The sequence below is a fragment of the Pantherophis guttatus genome, chromosome 4 (genome assembly GCF_059756535.1).
Source record: "Pantherophis guttatus breed Tessera chromosome 4, ASM5975653v1, whole genome shotgun sequence".
Taxonomy (NCBI): domain Eukaryota; kingdom Metazoa; phylum Chordata; class Lepidosauria; order Squamata; family Colubridae; genus Pantherophis; species Pantherophis guttatus.
Genome location: NC_142066.1, coordinates 13,924,749 through 13,944,286, shown reverse-complemented (window position 1 = coordinate 13,944,286; position 19,538 = coordinate 13,924,749). Strand labels below are relative to the sequence as shown.

General features: G+C 45.2%; 1 protein-coding gene across 30 annotated transcripts in view; it reads right to left on the bottom strand.

The window, feature by feature from the left end:
• CHD8 (chromodomain helicase DNA binding protein 8) overlaps positions 1-19,538 on the bottom strand; it is a 131,582-nt gene that overhangs the window by 89,842 nt on the left and 22,202 nt on the right. For 14 of the 30 annotated variants that reach the window (XM_087893792.1, XM_087893798.1, XM_087893803.1 and 11 more), the window contains one exon: positions 1,831-2,729. In XM_087893792.1, coding sequence (XP_087749918.1) covers positions 1,831-2,598 — 768 coding nt within the window. In that variant the 5' untranslated portion in view covers positions 2,599-2,729. Of the gene's footprint in view, positions 1-1,830; positions 2,730-18,006; positions 18,209-18,876; positions 18,947-19,538 lie in introns of those variants that run through there. The other 16 variants (XM_087893804.1, XM_087893787.1, XM_087893796.1 and 13 more) reach the window with 4 other exon arrangements.

Here is a 19,538-nt window from a genome sequence, read left to right as displayed (position 1 = left end):
GGGGCTTTTCATCAGGTCTGCCTGATTCGCCAGTTGCGGCCCTTTCTGGATCAGGACTCCTTACGCACAGTCACTCAGGCACTCATCACTTCCCGCCTGGACTACTGCAATGCTCTCTACATGGGGCTCCACTTGAGGAGCACCCGGAGGCTCCAACTAGTGCAGAATGCGGCCGCGCGGGGGATTATGGGAGCAAGAGGGCGCTCCCATGTGATGCCTCTCCTGCGCGAGCTGCATTGGCTTCCAGTGGTCTTCCGGGTGCGCTTCAAGGTGTTGGTCACCACTTTTAAAGCGCTCCATGGCATCGGACCTGGGTATCTGCGAGACCGCCTTCTGCCACCGATAGCCTCCCACCGACCAGTACGCTCCCACAGAGAGGGAACTCCTCAGGGTGCCATCAGCCAGGCAATGTCAGCTGGCGACCCCCAGGGGGAGGGCCTTCTCTGTGGCAGCACCTGCCCTCTGGAATGATTTGCCCCCGGAGATACAAAGGGTACCAGATCTCCGGGCCTTTCGCCAAGCCCTAAAAACTTTTCTTTTCCATCAAGCAGGGCTGGCATGAAAATCCCCCCCCTTTTTTTTAGCTCTTTTTTAGCTCTTTTTAAGTGTAAATTGGGTTTTAATTGGATTGTTTTAAATTGTGGTCCAAAGCTGTATAATTCTTTTAATTGATTTTAAATTTTGTATTGGTATGTTTTTTTATCCTTGGCTGTGCACCGCCCTGAGTCCAATAGGAGAAGGGCGGTATATAAATTTATTTATTTATTTATTTATTAAATTTCTATACCGCCGTTCTCCAAATAGGACTCAGGGCGGTGCACAGCCAAGGTAAAAACAGAGCATACAAAATTTAAAAACAGTATTAAAATAATTAAATATTTGGCCGTAAATTAAAACAACCCAATTTAAAATCAATTTAAAATTTAACTCAAGCCAGCCCAGCTAGTTGAAATAAATAGGTTTTCAGGGCCCGACGAAAAATCCGGAGGTCTGTTATTGTACGTAACTCTGGGGGAAGGTTGTTCCAGAGGGTGGGCGCCGTCACAGAGCGCCGTCACAGAGAAGGCTCTCCCCCTGGGGGTCGCCAGCCGACATTGTCTGGCGGACGGCACCCTGAGGAGGCCCACTCTGTGCGAGCGTACTGGCCAGTGGGAGGCTATTGGTGACAGAAGGCGGAATGAATGAATGAATGAATGAATAAATAAATAAATAAATAACAGACAGATACAATCAAGATCAAGGGAGGAACTAATACCATTCTATGAAGCCTTAGTAAGACCACACCTAGAATGCTGCATCCATTTTTGGTCACCACACTATAAAAAAGATGTTGAGACCCTAGAAAAAGTGCAGAGAAGAGCAACTAAGATGATTAGTGGACTGGAGACTAAAACATATGAAAAACGGTTACAGGAACTGGGCATGGCTAGTCTAGTGAAGAGAAGGACCAGGGAAGACATGATAGCAGTCTTCCATTATTTGAGAGACTGCCACAGAGAGGAGGTGGTCAAGCTATTCTCCAAAGCACCTGAGGGACAGACAAGGAATAATGGATGGAAACTGATCAAGGAGAGATTCAACCTGGAAATAAGGAGAAATTTTCCGACAGTGAGAACAATCAACCCATGGAACACAAGTTCAGAAGTTATGGGAGCTTCATCACTGGAGGCTTTCAAGAAGAGACTGGACTGCCGTTTGTCAGAAATGATGTAGGGTCTCCTTCTTGGGCGAGAGAGGTGGGGTTGGACTAGATGACCTTCAAGGCCCCTTCCAACTCGGTTAATCTGTAAAATACCTGTAAAAGAAGTTGTTAAGTCGCTGCATCCTCACCTGGAAGAACTGTGTGCTCACCTGAGCTGGAGTCGACGTTAGAGTCACGGCAGGTTTGAGCGGAGTAGCTCCCGTGTTCCCTCCCGCTTGACTCTTTACGGGCTGCAGGACTAGCTGCTTGACGGGACGTCCGGGTTGCACCAACCGGTGGAGTGTCGCGGGCGCCCCGGCTCCAGGAGACACTTTGGTGGCCAGCACTGCATTGCCTGAGACGATGGAGACCCCGGGACGCAAAGGGGTTCCTGTCAGGACCTTGGCGAAGGTCACTTTGCCCCCGTTGGCTGCCCCAATGGGCTGAGCTTGGATCTGGGCCACATGAGCGCCGGTCATGGAGCTTCCGGCTGGGGCTTTCAGGATGACGATCTTGGGGGCCGGCGGGGGCACGGTGGTTTGCTGCCCGCTGGCAGAAGAAGAGGGCACGACCGTTGAGGCGGTCGTGGCCGACGAGACGCCCATGAACGGGTTGCCTTGGCTGAGAACCTCTTGATCCTGAGGGACCTGTAGGAGACCCGGTTGATCTGGCTGGGTCGGCTCGGTCACGGACTCCGGTCGCGTATCGGGAAGGGGCAGGGTCTCTGGTTGGGAGGGCTCTGGCTGGGGGGTTACCTGCTGGTCTTTGGAGCCCCCCGCTAAGGAGTCTAAGGTGGCCCCTGAAAGCCCCAAGGCCTCTTCAATGGGGTCCGGAGCGCCCTGGTTAAAGCTCTCATCGGTCAAGTCCAAGCCAAAGAGGTTAGGATCGTCAAAGAGGTCCATGATGGGGTCAGCCATGGCCGAAGGAAAAGAGTCTGAGGAAGGAGGTGACGGAGAAGTCCCTTTCCCAACTGCGCTTCCTTGATCCAAGAGTTGTCAATCAAGCAGGCTCCGCCTCATGAAGGAAGGCGCACGTTGTCCGGGACAGCCTGGAAAAGAAGAAATAATTGGTTAAGGACACCATCTCATTAAGCCCAGGTTCTCATTTTATTCCAGCTTTGTTTGCCACAGAGATGGTTATGCGTGCTAGGAAGCAGGAGATGGAGGCCCTTTCTACCAGGGGTGAAATGCTACCGGTTCAAGCGAACCGGAGTGATAAAAAAAAAAAAACTACCAGTTCGGTCAAACTGGTAGTTAAAAAAAGATCAGCTGTGCGGCGCGGTTTAGCTTTGCTAGAAAGCAGGAAATCCTGCTTCCTAGCGAAGCTAAATCACGCCGCACAGCTGATTCCGCCCCCCCTCGCTGTTCTACTTACCTTCCCAAGCCTCCTTTTGGTGCGTGGCGCACATGCGCAACAAGCAAACCGGTAGCAAACCGGCTCAGATTTCACCACTGCTTTCTACTCATTCCTCCCGCTAGTAGAGTATGAAAAATAAGCTGTTCCTCAACATTGCGACTGGTAGCCTTGGAGAGGCCCTGCTGTCCAGAAACATCCCATCTAAGAAATCGGTCATCCCCACATTTGGCGGTTAGGAATTACAGCTTGATCATTTGCTATGTGGAGAAGTAGTACAGGGTCAACTCTAACCCTCCTTTAGTGACCGTTGGAGGTTACAACGGGGCTGAAAAAAAGCGACTGACGACCGTTTTTCCACACTTACAACCGTTACAGCATCCCCATGGTCATGTGATCAAAATTCAGAGGCCTGGCAAACCGACTCGTATTTATGATGGTCGCAGTGTCCCAGGGTGTGTGTGTGTGTGTGTGTGTGTCAGGTGATGGATGACCTTTTGCGACCTTCTGTCAAGCGAAGTCCATGGGAAATCCGGATTCGCTTAACAACAGTGTTCCTAATTTAGCACCGGCAGTGATTCGCTTTAACAACGGAGGCCAGAAAGTCCGTAAAACGGAGCAAAATTCACTTCAACAAACAGAAATTTGGGGTTCAATTGGGATTGCAAGTCGAGGACTACCTGTATATATGAGCCGCGGTGGCCCAGTGGTTACAATGCAGTATTGCAGGCTAACTCTGCCAACTGCCAGGAGTTCGATCCTGACCGGCTCAAGGTTGACTTAGCCTTCTATCCCTTCCGAGGTGGGTAAAATGAGGACCCAGATTGTTGGGGGCAATAGGCTGACTCTGTAAACCGCTTAGAGAGGGCGGTAAAGCATTGTGAAGCGGTATACAGTTAATCCTTGACTGACAAAAGTTCGTTCAGTGACCATTCAAAGTTACAACGGCCCTGAAAAAAACTTAACTCATGACCATTTTTCACCCTTACGACCATTGTGGCATGACCATTTACATTCAGATTCTTGACAACTAACTCACATTTGTGTCCCCGAGTCATGTGATCCCCTTTTGCGACCTTGTGAACAAGCAAAGGCAATGGGGAAAACCAGTTCCACTTAACCGGTGTATTACTAATTTAAGAAGCGCAGTGATTCACATAACATAGGTGGAAAGAGACATTGTTGAAAAGTCACTTAACAAATATTTCACTTAGCAACTTAAATATCACTTAAATGTTGGGCTCAATTGTGGGTCATAAGTTCCATAAGTGCTATTGCTATACGTCAAAAAGAAGGCTGTGAAAATGTTTACAGACCCCTCGCATCCGGGACAAAAACTGTTTCAACTCCTACCCTCAAAACGACACTATAGAGCACTGCACACCAGAACAACTAGACACGAGGACAGTTTTTTCCCGAACGCCATCACTCTGCTAAACAAATAATTCCCTCAACACTGTGAAACTATTCACTAAGTCTGCATGACTATTGCTATTAATCTTCTCATCGTTTTTATCACCCATCTCCTCCCACTTATGATTGCATGATTGTAACTTGTTGCTGTATCCTTACGGTTTATATTGTTTCCTAGTATGATTGGATTGCTTATTTGGACCCTATGACTATCATTAAGTGTTGTACCTTGTGATTCTTAACAAATGTATCTTTCCTTTTTATGTACACTGAGAGCATATGCACCAAAGACAAATTCCTTGTGTGTCCAATCACACTTGGTCAAAAAAAAATTCTCTTTTCTTTTTCTTTTTTCTTCCTTCCTTCCTTCCTTTCTTTTTCTTTCTTTCCTTTCTTATCTATCATGTATCTCATCTATCAATCTATCATGTCTCTATCGTGTATCTCTCTCTCTCTCTCTCTCTCTCTATCTATCTATCATGTATCTATCTATCATCTATCATGTATCTATCTATCATGTATCTATCATCTATCTATCTTGTATCTATCTATGTATTCATCATGCAATCTATTTTATCTATCAATCATCTATTTATTTATTTTATTTATTTATTTTATTAGATTTCTATACTGCCCTTCTCCCGAAGGACTCAGGGCGGTGAACAGCCAAAAGATAAAACACAGGAATACAAAATTTAAAATAGATTAAAACAGATTAAACAATTTGGCTCAATTTTAAAAATATCCCATAATTAAACAAATTAAAATTAGTGTTTAAAATTTAAATTTTGAAATTTTAAAAGGGAGAAGATTTAGGCCAGGCCAGCTTGATGAAATAAAAACGTTTTAAGCGCGCGGCGGAAGGTGCGCAGATCCGGGATCCTCCGTATCTCCGGGGAGAGCTCGTTCCAGATCGTAGGTGCCCCCACAGAGAAGGCTCTCCCCCTAGGGGCCGCCAGTCAACATTGTTTGGCCGACGGCACCCGGAGGAGCCCCTCTCTATGGGAGCGTACTGGCCGGTGGGAGGCTATTGGTGGTAGCAGGCGGTCCCGTAGATAACCAGGTCCTAAGCCATGGAGCGCTTTAAAGGTGGTAACCAGAACCTTGAAGCGCACTCGGAAGACCACCGGGAGCCAGTGCAGCTCTATCATGTATGTATCTATCATGTATCTATCATCTATCTATCTATCATCTATCTATCTATCTAGTATCCATCATGTAATCTATCATGTATCTATCATATCTATCTGTCTATCTATCTATCTATTTATCTTTCTATCTATCTATCTATCTATCTATCTATCTATCTATCTAACATGTAATCTATCTATCTATCTATCTATCTATCTATCTAACATGTAATCTATCTATCTATCTATCTATCTATCTATCTATCTATCTATCTATCTAACATGTAATCTATCTATCTATCTATCTATCTATCTATCTATCTATCTATCTATCTATCTTTAATCTGTTCTAAACCTCATTCCCATCAGCTTCACCGGATGAACCCTATTGCTCGCGTTTTTCCGTGTCGCACATGACTCTATGCATCTCGATCCTGTTGCCACTATGGGTCATTTGCAACAAAGAAAAAAAAAATCTCTTAATTCCATCCACTATTAAACAGGGAGCGGTGCTTTTTCTACGAACAGCCGTACGGGAGAAGTATACCCCTGACCACACTTTCCAGAACACATTTCTACTTCCATGTGCTGATTCAGCTTTCGATGTGCAGGACATCTATCTTCTGCTAAAACTCTCCAATCTTTTGTAACCCTTAACTGGGCAAAACGCTGCATTGTAAGGCCAATCATTTTTTTTCAACCTCAAACAGAACGCGCCCCCAAATTGAGGTCCCGTTGGCAACTTTTATAAAACAACTGATGACATGATGATGTCATATTTCCTCTTCAAGGAAGCGGTGGCTCAGTGACTAAGACGCTGAGCTTATCGATCAAAAGGCCGGCAGTTCAGAGATAGTGCCGCGTAACGGGGGGAGCTCCCGTTACTTGTCCCAGTTTCTGCCAACCTAGCAGTTCGAAAGCACCTAAAAAATGCAAGGAGAAAAATAGGGACCACCTTTGGTGGGAAGGTAACAGCGTTCTGTGCGTCTTTGGCGTTTAGTCATGTCGGCCACATTACCACGGAGATGTCTACCGACAGCGCTGGCTCTTCGGCTTTGAAACGGAGATGAGCACCGCCCCCTAGAGTAGGGAACTAACACATATGTGCGAGGGGAACCTTTACCTTTACCTATTTCCTCCTCAGCTGGGACATGTCCACTGAAGTAAAGACAAGGCTAGAGACAAGCTCAAACGGCGTTCTTCTGCAGAGCCTGGATAGCTCTGCAGACAAGGCACTGTAATTTAACACCAGCTGTCTGCAATTAAAGTAAGTTCGAATCTTGCCAGGCTCAAGGTTGACTCAGCCTTCCATCCTTTCTAAGGTAGGTAAATTGAGGACCCAGTTTGTGGGGGCAATAAATTGACTTTGTATAAAATATACAAAAGTATGAAGGCTATTGCTTAATGCACTGTAAGCAGCCCTGAGTCTCCGGAGAAGGGCGGCATATAAATCAAATTTAAAAAAAAATGAAAAATGTCTTCTGTACTCACGACATAAGCCTAAAATTGAAAATGAGACTTTGTCAGATGCTACATCTTTTCTATCCTGCTCTATGGAGTGGAGAGTTGGTCTCGTGACAGAAAGCCACTTGAAGAGACTAAAAGCATTTGAAATGTGGATTTATAGGCGGTTGTTACGTCTAAGCTGGGTTGACAAAATCAGAAATGAGGTGGTGATAAGCTGCCTGGAAAAGCCAAAGGAAAATCATCCTTCAACCACCTTCAACATCAACCGCCATTAAAAAGCGGGTGTCGCATCACATGTCCGAAATATTCTAACTTTCGCTTTTTAATGGTTTTGATGATTTTCCTTTGGCTTTCCCAGGCAGTTTATCACCACCTCATTTCTGATTTTGTCAACCCGGCTTAGACGTAACAACAAAATGAAAAATGTCTTCTGTAGTCACGACATAAGCCTAAAATTGAAAATGAGACTTTGTCAGATGCTACATCTTTTCTATCCTGCTCTGAGGAGTGGAGAGTTGGTCTCTGACAGAAAGCCACTTGAAGAGACTAGAAGCATTTGAAATGTGGATTTATAGGTGGTTGTTACATCTAAGCTGGGTTGACAAAAAGAAAGATTGGAGGCAAATGAGATCCAGGCAGAACCACCACCTCATGGCTTCAAAATCTAAGGGACCGGTTTGGACAAAACTCAGCAGCACTTTTTTCGTGCGGCTGTTGATAAAAATAGGATTGCCAATGTCCGATGACGGATATGGTACTAGAAGAAGAAGAAATTTCCTGTGGTACTGTTTGGAATGGCAATAAACTTTACTTCTGCTGTATTTTGATTTGATTTCGGCCTGCGAATATTCTCTGCCGTACCCAGAATCACCAACGGGTATATAGCTGGAATGACTTCTTGGCATCATTGCCATGAAAAATGCCCCCAAATAAAGGCTGATCTCACCAATAAAAACGAAAACAAAACCCCCAAATTAACAGTTGATAGAAATGCAGCTGATGAATTAGAATTTGAGAGAGTAGAGGAGGTGTTGAAAGAACTGATGATTGCATGGGCTAAAAACATAGAGCATAATATAGATTTAGAGGATTGGGAAAGAATTTGGAACAAAAATTACAAAATCCGCTGCTAAGGAAAATCAATACAAAAAGCTTTTGGTCCCTAGCCCCAGCAAGGCTGGCTAAAATGTACTCGAATTTAAGCCCAAAATGTTAGAAATGTAACCAATGTCAAGGTACATTCTTTCATGCTTGGTGGCTATGTCCTGAAATGAAAAAGTACTGGACTAAGATACAAGGATGGCTACAAGAGACAATAAAATGTCAAATAGAACTAAACCTGGAAACATTTCTCCTGAGAATACTTGAAACAAAATTTGAAAGAAAGATATTTGATTCTACACATATTAACAGCGGCAAGAATTGCGTTCGCGCAAGACAGCCTTGGTAGTACAGGGGTTTAAGGCACCCTGTTATTAAGCTGGTTATTAAGACCAGCTGCCTGCAATTACTGCAGGGTTCGAATCTCGCCAAGGCTCAAGGTTGACTCAGCCTTCCATCCTTTCTAAGGTAGGTAAATTGAGGACCCAGTTTGTGGGGGCAATAAGCTGACTTTGTATAAATATACAAAAGGATGAAGGCTATTGCTGAGCACATTGTAAGCCGCCCTGAGTCTTCGGAGAAGGGCGGCATATAAATCAAATTAAAATATATATATATATATATTGGAAGGAACGCAATACACCACCAGAGGGATTGATCATTCAGAAGATATATGAATGTGCCGAAAGGGATAAACTTTCCCTAGAACTAAAAGAAAAAGAGGGTTCGAAATTTTATGCGGTTTGGGGAAAATGGTACACTTGGATAGATAATAGAAATAAAAACTGGAAATATACACAAGGCTATTGAGGACTAGATATTGAATGTATATAATGTATATATTGTATGGAATGCTGATCCGAAGTATACAAAAATAACAGTCTGTTGCTTATGTACTAGAGTTGTGTAAAGGAAAATTGTAATAAAAATTATTTCAAAAAAAAGAAAAAAGAAAAAAAAAGAAATGCAGCGGATGAATTATAATCTGTCTTTTATTCCGGGTTAATATTTTTGTTAGAGTGAGGAACATGTGTGTGTGTTTGCTATTTATTAAGTAGGCCTCTGTCATTATAGCAAAATAAAAAATAAAATTAAAAAAAAAAGGGCCACCGGCAATTATGTCGAAGGCTGCATCACACGCGCTGCCATTTGAAAGCTTGTGACTTCGCTCAACTTAAACTGTGCCGACAAGCTTTCGCAGATCAACGAAGGTGATATTCTATGGCGTCTCGCCGTGATGCAGAAATCTGTGGCAGCTCTCCAAGTAGCTTCTGCCGAAAAAGAAATTAAGGTAGACCAAGTCTTGTTTCTACCATCTCCACTCAAGAATTTTGGACGAGTTGGCTGCTTTCTCTGGGTCCAGCCTGAAAAACTATAAGAGGAAGGGAGACCTCCACCCATCCTTAACCAAATATGAAACTTGTGGCTTTCCCCCAAGCAATGAAGCATTCATATCTATCTATCCATCCATCCATCCATAATCTATCTATCTCCAATGAAATAAGCTCATGAGATAAATAGAGCCAGCCTAAAGACACCCCTCTTCCATCCAAGACAGATTGCGTCCCATGTAGGGATTCAGAAGCCATTTTGTTTTAGTTGCCTATTTGGGACTAGTTAAAAACAGATAGGCGTATTTATTCTTTTCATTTGGCCAGTCTTTTACGGACTTAGTAGCTCGCATCTAATGTCTTACCTAAGTAGATCACAAGTTGTCAGAGGCCTATCCTGAAGCACACTCAAGTGGAATTTACCAACGTGAAATTAAAATAAAAGGCAACCTCAGCATGTTATTAAAACAGACAAATTAAATAGAAAGTAATGAAGGTTAATGGTTTAAAGCAGTCTCTCTGTCTCTCTGTCTCTCCCTCCCTCCCTCCCTCTCCTGGGTCACATAAAGAGATGTGGACCTCAACTCCCAGAATTCTCAAGTCAGCCACTTGGTCACATGAAGAGGAGTGGACTTCAACTCCCAGAATCCTCGAGTCAGCCCTTTGGCCACTTGAAGTGGTGTGGACTTCAACTCCCAGAATTCTCGAGTCAGCCCTTTGGCCACTTAAAGAGGAGTGGACTTCAACTCCCAGAATCCTCGAGTCAGCCCCTTGGCCACCTGAAGAGGTGTAGACTTCAACTCCCAGAATTCTCGAGTCAGCCCCTTGGCCACTTAAAGAGGAGTGGACTTCAACTCCCAGAATCCTCGAGTCAGCCCCTTGGCCACTTAAAGAGGAGTGGACTTCAACTCCCAGAATCCTCGAGTCAGCCCCTTGGCCACTTGAAGTGGTGTGGACTTCAACTCCCAGAATTCTCAAATCAGCCACTTAGTCACATGAAGAGGTGTGGACTTCAACTCCCAGAATCCTCGAGTCAGCCCCTTGGCCACTTAAAGAGGAGTGGACTTCAACTCCCAGAATCCTCGAGTCAGCCCTTTGGCCACTTGAAGTGGTGTGGACTTCAACTCCCAGAATTCTCAAATCAGCCACTTAGTCACATGAAGAGGAGTGGACTTCAACTCCCAGAATCCTCGAGTCAGCCCCTTGGCCACTTAAAGAGGAGTGGACTTCAACTCCCAGAATCCTCGAGTCAGCCCTTTGGCCACTTGAAGTGGTGTGGACTTCAACTCCCAGAATTCTCAAATCAGCCACTTAGTCACATGAAGAGGAGTGGACTTCAACTCCCAGAATCCTCGAGTCAGCCCCTTGGCCACTTAAAGAGGAGTGGACTTCAACTCCCAGAATCCTCGAGTCAGCCCTTTGGCCACTTGAAGTGGTGTGGACTTCAACTCCCAGAATTCTCAAATCAGCCACTTAGTCACATGAAGAGGTGTGGACTTCAACTCCCAGAATCCTCGAGTCAGCCCCTTGGCCACCTGAAGAGGTGTGGACTTCAACTCCCAGAATTCTCGAGTCAGCCACTTGGCCATTTAAAGAGGAGTGGACTTCAACTCCCAGAATTCTCGAGTCAGCCCCTTGGCCACCTGAAGAGGTGTGGACTTCAACTCCCAGAATTCTCGAGTCAGCCCTTTGGCCACTTAAAGAGGAGTGGACTTCAACTCCCAGAATCCTCGAGTCAGCCCCTTGGCCACCTGAAGAGGTGTAGACTTCAACTCCCAGAATTCTCGAGTCAGCCCCTTGGCCACTTAAAGAGGAGTGGACTTCAACTCCCAGAATCCTCGAGTCAGCCCCTTGGCCACTTAAAGAGGAGTGGACTTCAACTCCCAGAATCCTCGAGTCAGCCCCTTGGCCACTTGAAGTGGTGTGGACTTCAACTCCCAGAATTCTCAAATCAGCCACTTAGTCACATGAAGAGGTGTGGACTTCAACTCCCAGAATCCTCGAGTCAGCCCCTTGGCCACTTAAAGAGGAGTGGACTTCAACTCCCAGAATCCTCGAGTCAGCCCTTTGGCCACTTGAAGTGGTGTGGACTTCAACTCCCAGAATTCTCAAATCAGCCACTTAGTCACATGAAGAGGAGTGGACTTCAACTCCCAGAATCCTCGAGTCAGCCCCTTGGCCACTTAAAGAGGAGTGGACTTCAACTCCCAGAATCCTCGAGTCAGCCCTTTGGCCACTTGAAGTGGTGTGGACTTCAACTCCCAGAATTCTCAAATCAGCCACTTAGTCACATGAAGAGGAGTGGACTTCAACTCCCAGAATCCTCGAGTCAGCCCCTTGGCCACTTAAAGAGGAGTGGACTTCAACTCCCAGAATCCTCGAGTCAGCCCTTTGGCCACTTGAAGTGGTGTGGACTTCAACTCCCAGAATTCTCAAATCAGCCACTTAGTCACATGAAGAGGTGTGGACTTCAACTCCCAGAATCCTCGAGTCAGCCCCTTGGCCACCTGAAGAGGTGTGGACTTCAACTCCCAGAATTCTCGAGTCAGCCACTTGGCCATTTAAAGAGGAGTGGACTTCAACTCCCAGAATTCTCGAGTCAGCCCCTTGGCCACCTGAAGAGGTGTGGACTTCAACTCCCAGAATTCTCGAGTCAGCCACTTGGCCATTTAAAGAGGAGTGGACTTCAACTCCCAGAATTCTTGAGTCAGCCCCTTGGCCACCTGAAGAGGTGTGGACTTCAACTCCCAGAATTCTCGAGTCAGCCACTTGGCCATTTAAAGAGGAGTGGACTTCAACTCCCAGAATTCTCGAGTCAGCCACTTGGCCATTTAAAGAGGTGTGGACTTCAACTCCCAGAATTCTCGAGTCAGCCACTTGGCCATTTAAAGAGGAGTGGACTTCAACTCCCAGAATTCTCGAGTCAGCCCCTTGGCCACCTGAAGAAGTGTGGACTTCAACTCCCAGAATTCTCGAGTCAGCCCCTTGGCCACCTGAAGAGGTGTGGACTTCAACTCCCAGAATTCCCCAGGCTGGTGAAGAAATTCCGGGAACTGAAGTCTACACTTCTTCTACACGTCTACACTTTCCTCAAAACACCAAGAATGCTCTAACTAACATACCGAGATCGCAAGATCCCCAAATCAAATTGCTGAACAGCTAATCTAAGTACAGGTAGTCCTCAATTTAAAACAGTTCGTTTAGTGACCGTCCAAAGTTACGACTCCACTGAAAAAAACATGACGTATGACCGTTTTTTTCACAATTACGACCTTTGCAGCGTCCCCACGACCAGGTGATCAAAATTCAGATGCTTGGCAACTGGTTCATACTTATGACCGTCGCAATGGGGCAGAATCACGTGATTCCCCTTTTGCGACCTTTGGACAAGCAAAGTCAATGGAGAAAGCCAAATTCACTTAGCAAGCGGGTGACTAACTTATCAACAGCAGCGATTCATTTGACAACTGCGGCAAGAAAAGCCGTAAAATGGGGCAAAACTCACTTAACAAATGTCTTGCTTAACAACGGAAATTTTGGGTTCAGTTGTGATCCTAAGTTGAGGACTATCTGTAGTGATTCCTCCTTAATTTTATGATGTTTGTGTGTCTATATTTTTCTTGACTATACACCGCCTTGAGTCCTACGGGAGAAAGGCGGTATAGAAATATAATAAATAAATAAATAAATAAATAAATAAATAAATAAATAAATAAATAAATAATCTCTGTCAAATCATCATCTCCATTTAACCACTCTATAATCTCTTGCGGGGTGGAGTCTGGGCAACTGAATGGAGCTAGCAGAGTGTTTTAATGGCCAGATGCCTTTCCTGTCGCCAATGCGGAGTTTTGTTCAGCAGATATATTCTCAGTGTACCCAGAGAGAGAAATATCTGCCTCGACCTGGGATCGAACTCACAGCCTCCAAATTATGAGGCGACAGTTCCACCTCTAGGCCACCGCACCACTCTCCCATAATCTCTGCCAAGTGTTTATTCCAATAGCTGATGCTAATATACGAGAACTTTTCCTATAGCTCTACAATTCAATTATCAGCCCTGTCGTCTTTGAACAAATCAGAATCATTTATGAAAAAAGGAGAGGAAAATCTCCAAATGTATCACGTTTATTACATTATATTATAACATAATGCCCAATGGGTCTAAAAATCTAAAAATTCATTCCTCGGGGTCTAAAAATCGAAGCAAAACCTTCTGAACGGACCACGACAGATAGCTATGGATGTATTATACCGACTGCCTATCGTTTAGGGGAAAAAATGACCCATTTTTTCAAAACAACCATTTTTATAACGTAATTGATACCGTCGTAATAGCCCTCTTCTTTTCTTCTCTATAAATTTGTGTTGCTCTCCTGCTCCAACCTGTTTTGCGATTACGGAATTTGTGTGAGGTTCTCTTGCGTGAGTCATTGAAGCAAAGAAAGGATGAGAAATTCAGCAAAGGCTACAGATAACTTTTCATTCTTTCTTTCTTTCTTTTTTTTTTTTTTTGCAAATGCCAATCTGTTTCTGCAAGATTTTTCAATATCCTCCGATTTATAGCAATAGCACTAAAGACTTATATACCGCTTTACAGTGCTTTACAGCCTTCTCTCTAAGCGGTTTACAGAGTCAGCCTCTTGCCCCCAACAATCTGAGTCCTCATTTTATCCACCTCGGAAGGATGGAAGGCTGAGTCAACCTTGAGCCTGGCGAGATTCAAACTGCCAAATTGGAGGCAGCCGGCAGTCAGCAGAAGTAGCCTGCAGTACTGCACTCTTAACTACTGCGCCACTGTGGCTACCTCAGATGGTTGGTAGGTAGGTAGGTAGGTAGGTAGGTAGGAAGAAGGAAGGAAGGAAGGAAGGGAAAGGAAAGGAAAGGAAAGGAAAAGAAAGGAAAGGAAAGGAAAGGAAAGGAAAGGAAAGGAGGAAAGGGAGAGAGAGAGAGAAAGAAGAAAGAAAGTAGGTAGATAGGTAGTTAGGTAGGTAGATAGGTAGGTAGGTAGGTAGGTAGGTAGGTAGGTAGGTAGGTAGATAGATAGATAGATAGATAGATAGATAGATAGATAGATAGACAGACAGACAGACAGACAGATAGATAGATAACCTGTTTCCCCCAAAATAAGACATCCCCTGATAATAAGCCCAATCGGGCTTTTGAGGGCACGGCAATAAGGCCAAGCGCTTATTTCAGGGTTCAAAAACATATAAGACGGCATATAAGAACTGCAGCCGGCAGGCAGCAGAAGTAGCCTGCAGTACTGCCCTTTAACCACTGCGGCTCATATTTGGAGTATCATTCATAAAATCTGGACTGCGTAATATGTATACATCAAGAAAAACAGGAATGCAAGGAAATGTTTTCCCTCCCCGGTTGAAGACTGTACGACCACAACTTGATCCCAAAATTTCTGTTGCGAGCGGAAATATTTGTTAAGTGAGTTTTACCACCTTTCTTGCCAGAGTTATTAAACGAATCACTGCCGTTGTTAAACTACTAACGCGATAGTTCGGTAAATCTGGTTTACCCTGTTAACTTTGCTTGCCGGAAGGTCGCAATAGGGGGAAATCACACGACCCCGGGATACTGCAGCCGTCGTAAATATGGGTCGGTTGCCAAGCATCCAAATTTTGATCATGTGACCATGGGGAGGCTGCAACAGTTGTGTGAAAAACGGTCAAAACCAGAGGTGGAATTCAGCCGGTTCGCACAAACCGGTAGCGGCGATCGCAGGTGGGCCCGCCCCCTCTGCCCCCGCGGCTCCAAGTTGTGCTATTTAGGCACGTTTTCGAGGCTGGATGCATCCTCGTAAAGCGCACGAGCGAACAAAGCACATGCAAGGAAGGCCAGGTGCATGCGCAAACAGCACATACGTGTGAGAAACGAGCGTGCGCGGCGAATCGATGGTAAAGGTAAGTGAAACCCGCCCCTGGATAAGTGACTTTTTTCAGTGCCATTGTAACTTCGAACGGTCACTAAATGACCGTTCAAAGTTCGGTCACTAAACAGTCAAGGACTACCTGTACGTAAATAAAAGATTAATGCTCAATGCAGGGAAGTTACATCCAACTAAATACATGTTTGTAGAGATGATGTCCTTGATATAACTCTCACTTCTCTAATTTCCACGGACAATTTGGAAAACGAAAAACTAGGAAATCCCGCATTTTTTTAAAAAAATCACCGTCCCTCCCATATACCATCTTTCCACATGCCAGAAAATCAGTTAATGCAGCAGAGGTATCGAAAATGGTATATTTTAATCTGGTTACAGCTCACGGGCTGAATTTTTATTTTTGACTTTTTGAATGAATTCCGGGAGAAATCATAATATAAACGAATAGCCCCTTTAATAATTATCTAATAATGTTATCTAATTCTGGGTTTTATTTAATTGAACAAACTAAGTAATAATTTTAATTAGCAATTTTATGATGTTTGTGTGTCTATATTTTTGTTGACTGTGCACCGCCTTGAGTCCTACGGGAGAAAGGCGGTATAGAAATATAATAAATAAATAAATAAATAAATAAATAAATAAATAAATAAATAAATAAAAAGAAAGAAAAAAAATCAAAGTGGACTATACACTTCTAAAATCCACTTTGTTTTTCATTTAAAACCACAAGGTTCACCAACAGAAGTCGGGGGGTAAAAATAATGACAGAAGTCGGGGGGTAAAAAAAATTATTAAACAAAGGTAAAATATTAAAAAAGGAACTAATTTTGGTATCAGAACTAGAGAATATAAAACTTTCAAGCACAGGTTTTCTTAATTTCTACTGGCTGGGAGGAAATTTGGGTTTTTTTTAAATCACCGATGTTAGAACTACCGGAAACTTGCTGGACTATTGCAAATCTTACTATAGCAGAACTTCATCTCATTTTCTTGCCCATTGCATTTGGAAATAGCAGGAGTGAGGGATTTCCCTCGAGTTCTAAAAGTGTTAATCGAAGACAAATTCACTCGGTTTACTCAAAACCGTAAAAACCACTGTCGTTGCAGAATCCACTGTTGGAAGAATTTACGAAAAAGGCGTGGAAGCAAGGCACAGAAAGTTTAAGGACGATATCCAGTAATATTAGAGATAGTTATTTTTTTTTTTAATATATATCGAAGGAACTCAACATTTGAGATGAAACTCGCATGGTCGAGAAAGTGTTTCAGGGATGAAATATATCCATTTATTTATTTATTTTTCTAGAACTGGAACCTTGATTTTTTTTTTTTTGTGTAATTTTTTCACAGGCAGGTATCAATTCAAAAGCTTTTGTGCCAAATCACCCCCCTCTTTCTTCACCCCTAACCCCAAGGATTAAACTGGCCACTGTAAAAAGGGAAAAGCACGGGTCCCAGTTTTCCTAGAAAGGGATGTCCATGAGAAAATCATCTACAAAAGTTGGAATCATTTGCATTTTACCTGACTAATAAATAGCGATAACACTTAGACTTGTATACCGCTTTCACAGTGCTTTGCAGCCCCTCTCTAAGCGGTTTACAGAGTCAGCCTCTTTGCCCCCAACAATCTGGGTCCTCGTTTAAAATAACACCATTGGAAGGGACCCTTGGAGATCTTCTAGTCCAACCCCCTTTGCTCGAGCAGGAGACGCTAAAGCATTTCAGATAAATGTTTTCCCAATCTCTTTTTTTAAAAAAAAATAAGAGTTTAAATGAACTGCATGTTACCATTAAATGATCTCGAGAGAGGGAGGGAAACGCGAGAGGTTTAGAAACATTATTTCTAACATTCCTCAGAATAAAATACTAAGTTTTCAATTGTCGTTTAAGATCTTGACCCTGATGGGAACGGATGAGGAGGATTTAATCTAAAACCGGACTCGAGAAGGCTTCTCAAATAGCCAAGACTTGCGTCCAGTGGTGGGATTCAAATAATTTAACAACCGGTTCTCTGCCCTAATAATTTCTTCCAACAACCTGTTCACCAAACTGCTCAGAAAGTTAACAACCGGTTCTCCCGAAGTGGTGCGAACTGGCTGAATCCCAGTCTCAAAATACTCTCCGTAGATAAAACAAATGGGTTCCTTACCTCACAGGCCCAAAGAGTTCAAAACTGACCCTTCAACTGATCAGTGTGATCTAGGGCAGAGATCCCCCCACCCGTGGTCCATGGACCAGCACTGGTCCACGGCATGCCAGAAACTGGTCCACGCCAACAAGCGAAGCCCCATCCGCGGAATGCAGGCAGCGCACGAAATCATGTTTCCTCCGGTCCGCGGAAAAAAATCTCTCTCCACGGAACCGGTTCTTTGTGCCCCTAAAAGATTGAAGGGGGGGAGGGGGCGCTGATCTAGGGATACCAACAAGCCTCGGACAGGAACTGGATCCTCCCCCCCACTTCCCACAGAGTCCAAAGCTTGCTATCGTTCTCCATTCTGCTGCCCATCGCGACCTCCTGTCCCAAGTTATCTTTTCTAGATGTGTCCGGTTCGGCTGAGTCCCCACCACCCCCACCACCTAAATGTTTGATTTCTCCTTGCCTCCCAACTTCCCTGATGACGTTACCTAGTTTGGTTCGTGAAGGGTCTGCAAGAAAAGCCGCCAAGCCTCAGGACCCCTGGGTTCAACCACCGAGCTCCAGATATTCTACCTTCCACTTTCCTCAACCCCGGAAACCTGTGCTGATCTGCGTACCCCACCTCCCCCACCAGATTTTTCCTCTTAATAATCTCCGCAGGGGCTGTTTTTTCTCCTCTCTATTTCCATAATTTTCATGGCAATGCATTGGGGGTGGGTGGATGGGAGGGAGGCGTATCAATTCCTCCTCAACACCCCCTCCGCTACCCGCCGCTGCCAGGCCTGGCAGTTACTCCACACTCCACCTTCCTCTATATCCAGGCCCCTTCCTCTTTCCACCTGCAGCCCAGCCGCCCTCCCGACATCCTCTTCCTCCTCCTCAGCCTCCTCTGTTCTTCCCTTAATCCTCATCCACTCAACCGGGGGGGGGGGGATCAGTCACTCCCCTCCGATGTCTCTTCCACCCACCCGGCCCCTGCTACGCTCGCTCTCTCCCTCTCCCCCTTCTTCGCCACGGAGGGCCGCAGGTAAGCTGCCACTTCTCTTCTCCCCCCCCCCGACCAAACCCAACCTGCTGTCGTTCACATCCTTCCCCTTCACCCCACGAAATCCGTATGCACCATTCCTTCCCAATGCCTCCGCCCAGCTTTGCTGGGAAGGGAGGGAGGGGGGGTTCTAATTTTCCCTCGCTTACCAAGCTCTCGTCATCTGCATTTTGCTCCCTCCCTCCCTCCTTCCTTCCTTCCTTCCCCCCCACCCCGTTTCCCCCTTTTCGCTGGACGTCGCTTTCTTTCTTACTCCCCGCCTGCCTGCCCTCAAGGTCTCCCACCAACCCCGAGCGGGGATCCCGGATCCTACCCAAGCCTGGTTAGCAGCAGCAGCTCCTCCTCCTCCGAGCCTCCGGGCGGGCTCCAGCACACAGCACAAGGAGGAGGGAAGAGGAGGAGGAGGAGGAGGAGCTGGGGGCCTGCCAGTACTCCCTCCCCCCACCCCACACACACGCACACGCCAGCTAGCCAGACACAAGCATCTGCCAGCCAGCCAACCTTCTTCCCGTTCTCCTTGCAGAGGGGAGAGGAGGGGAGAGGGCAGCTTTGCCCCCTCCTCAGGGGCTGCTCCTTTGCATTCTTTCATCTCATTCCTTGTATGTCATTTTGGCCGGAGCTGCTCGACTGGGGGGGCGGAGGGGGGGGGGCAAAGCGAGCGAGCGTTCCAACGTACACACAAAAGAACAGCACACACACACATACACAAAAAAACCCCAAACGTCAAGGTCCTATATACCTACTGATATGCGAGTGTGTTATTGTGCACCCCACCATCGTATCTCCCGGCTCTTCCTTTTTTAAAAAAAAATTAAAAAATTAAATAAATACATAAAAATGCTCACCCCTCTGCCGTTATCTGTGCATTCCTGATGTTTATTTTTTTTTTGGTGGGGGAGGTGGTGTAACCCCATTAAAGTTTAAATCAGGTCAGGCTTGATCAGTTCACCCTTGGCTAATCTTGGGTGTTGAGGA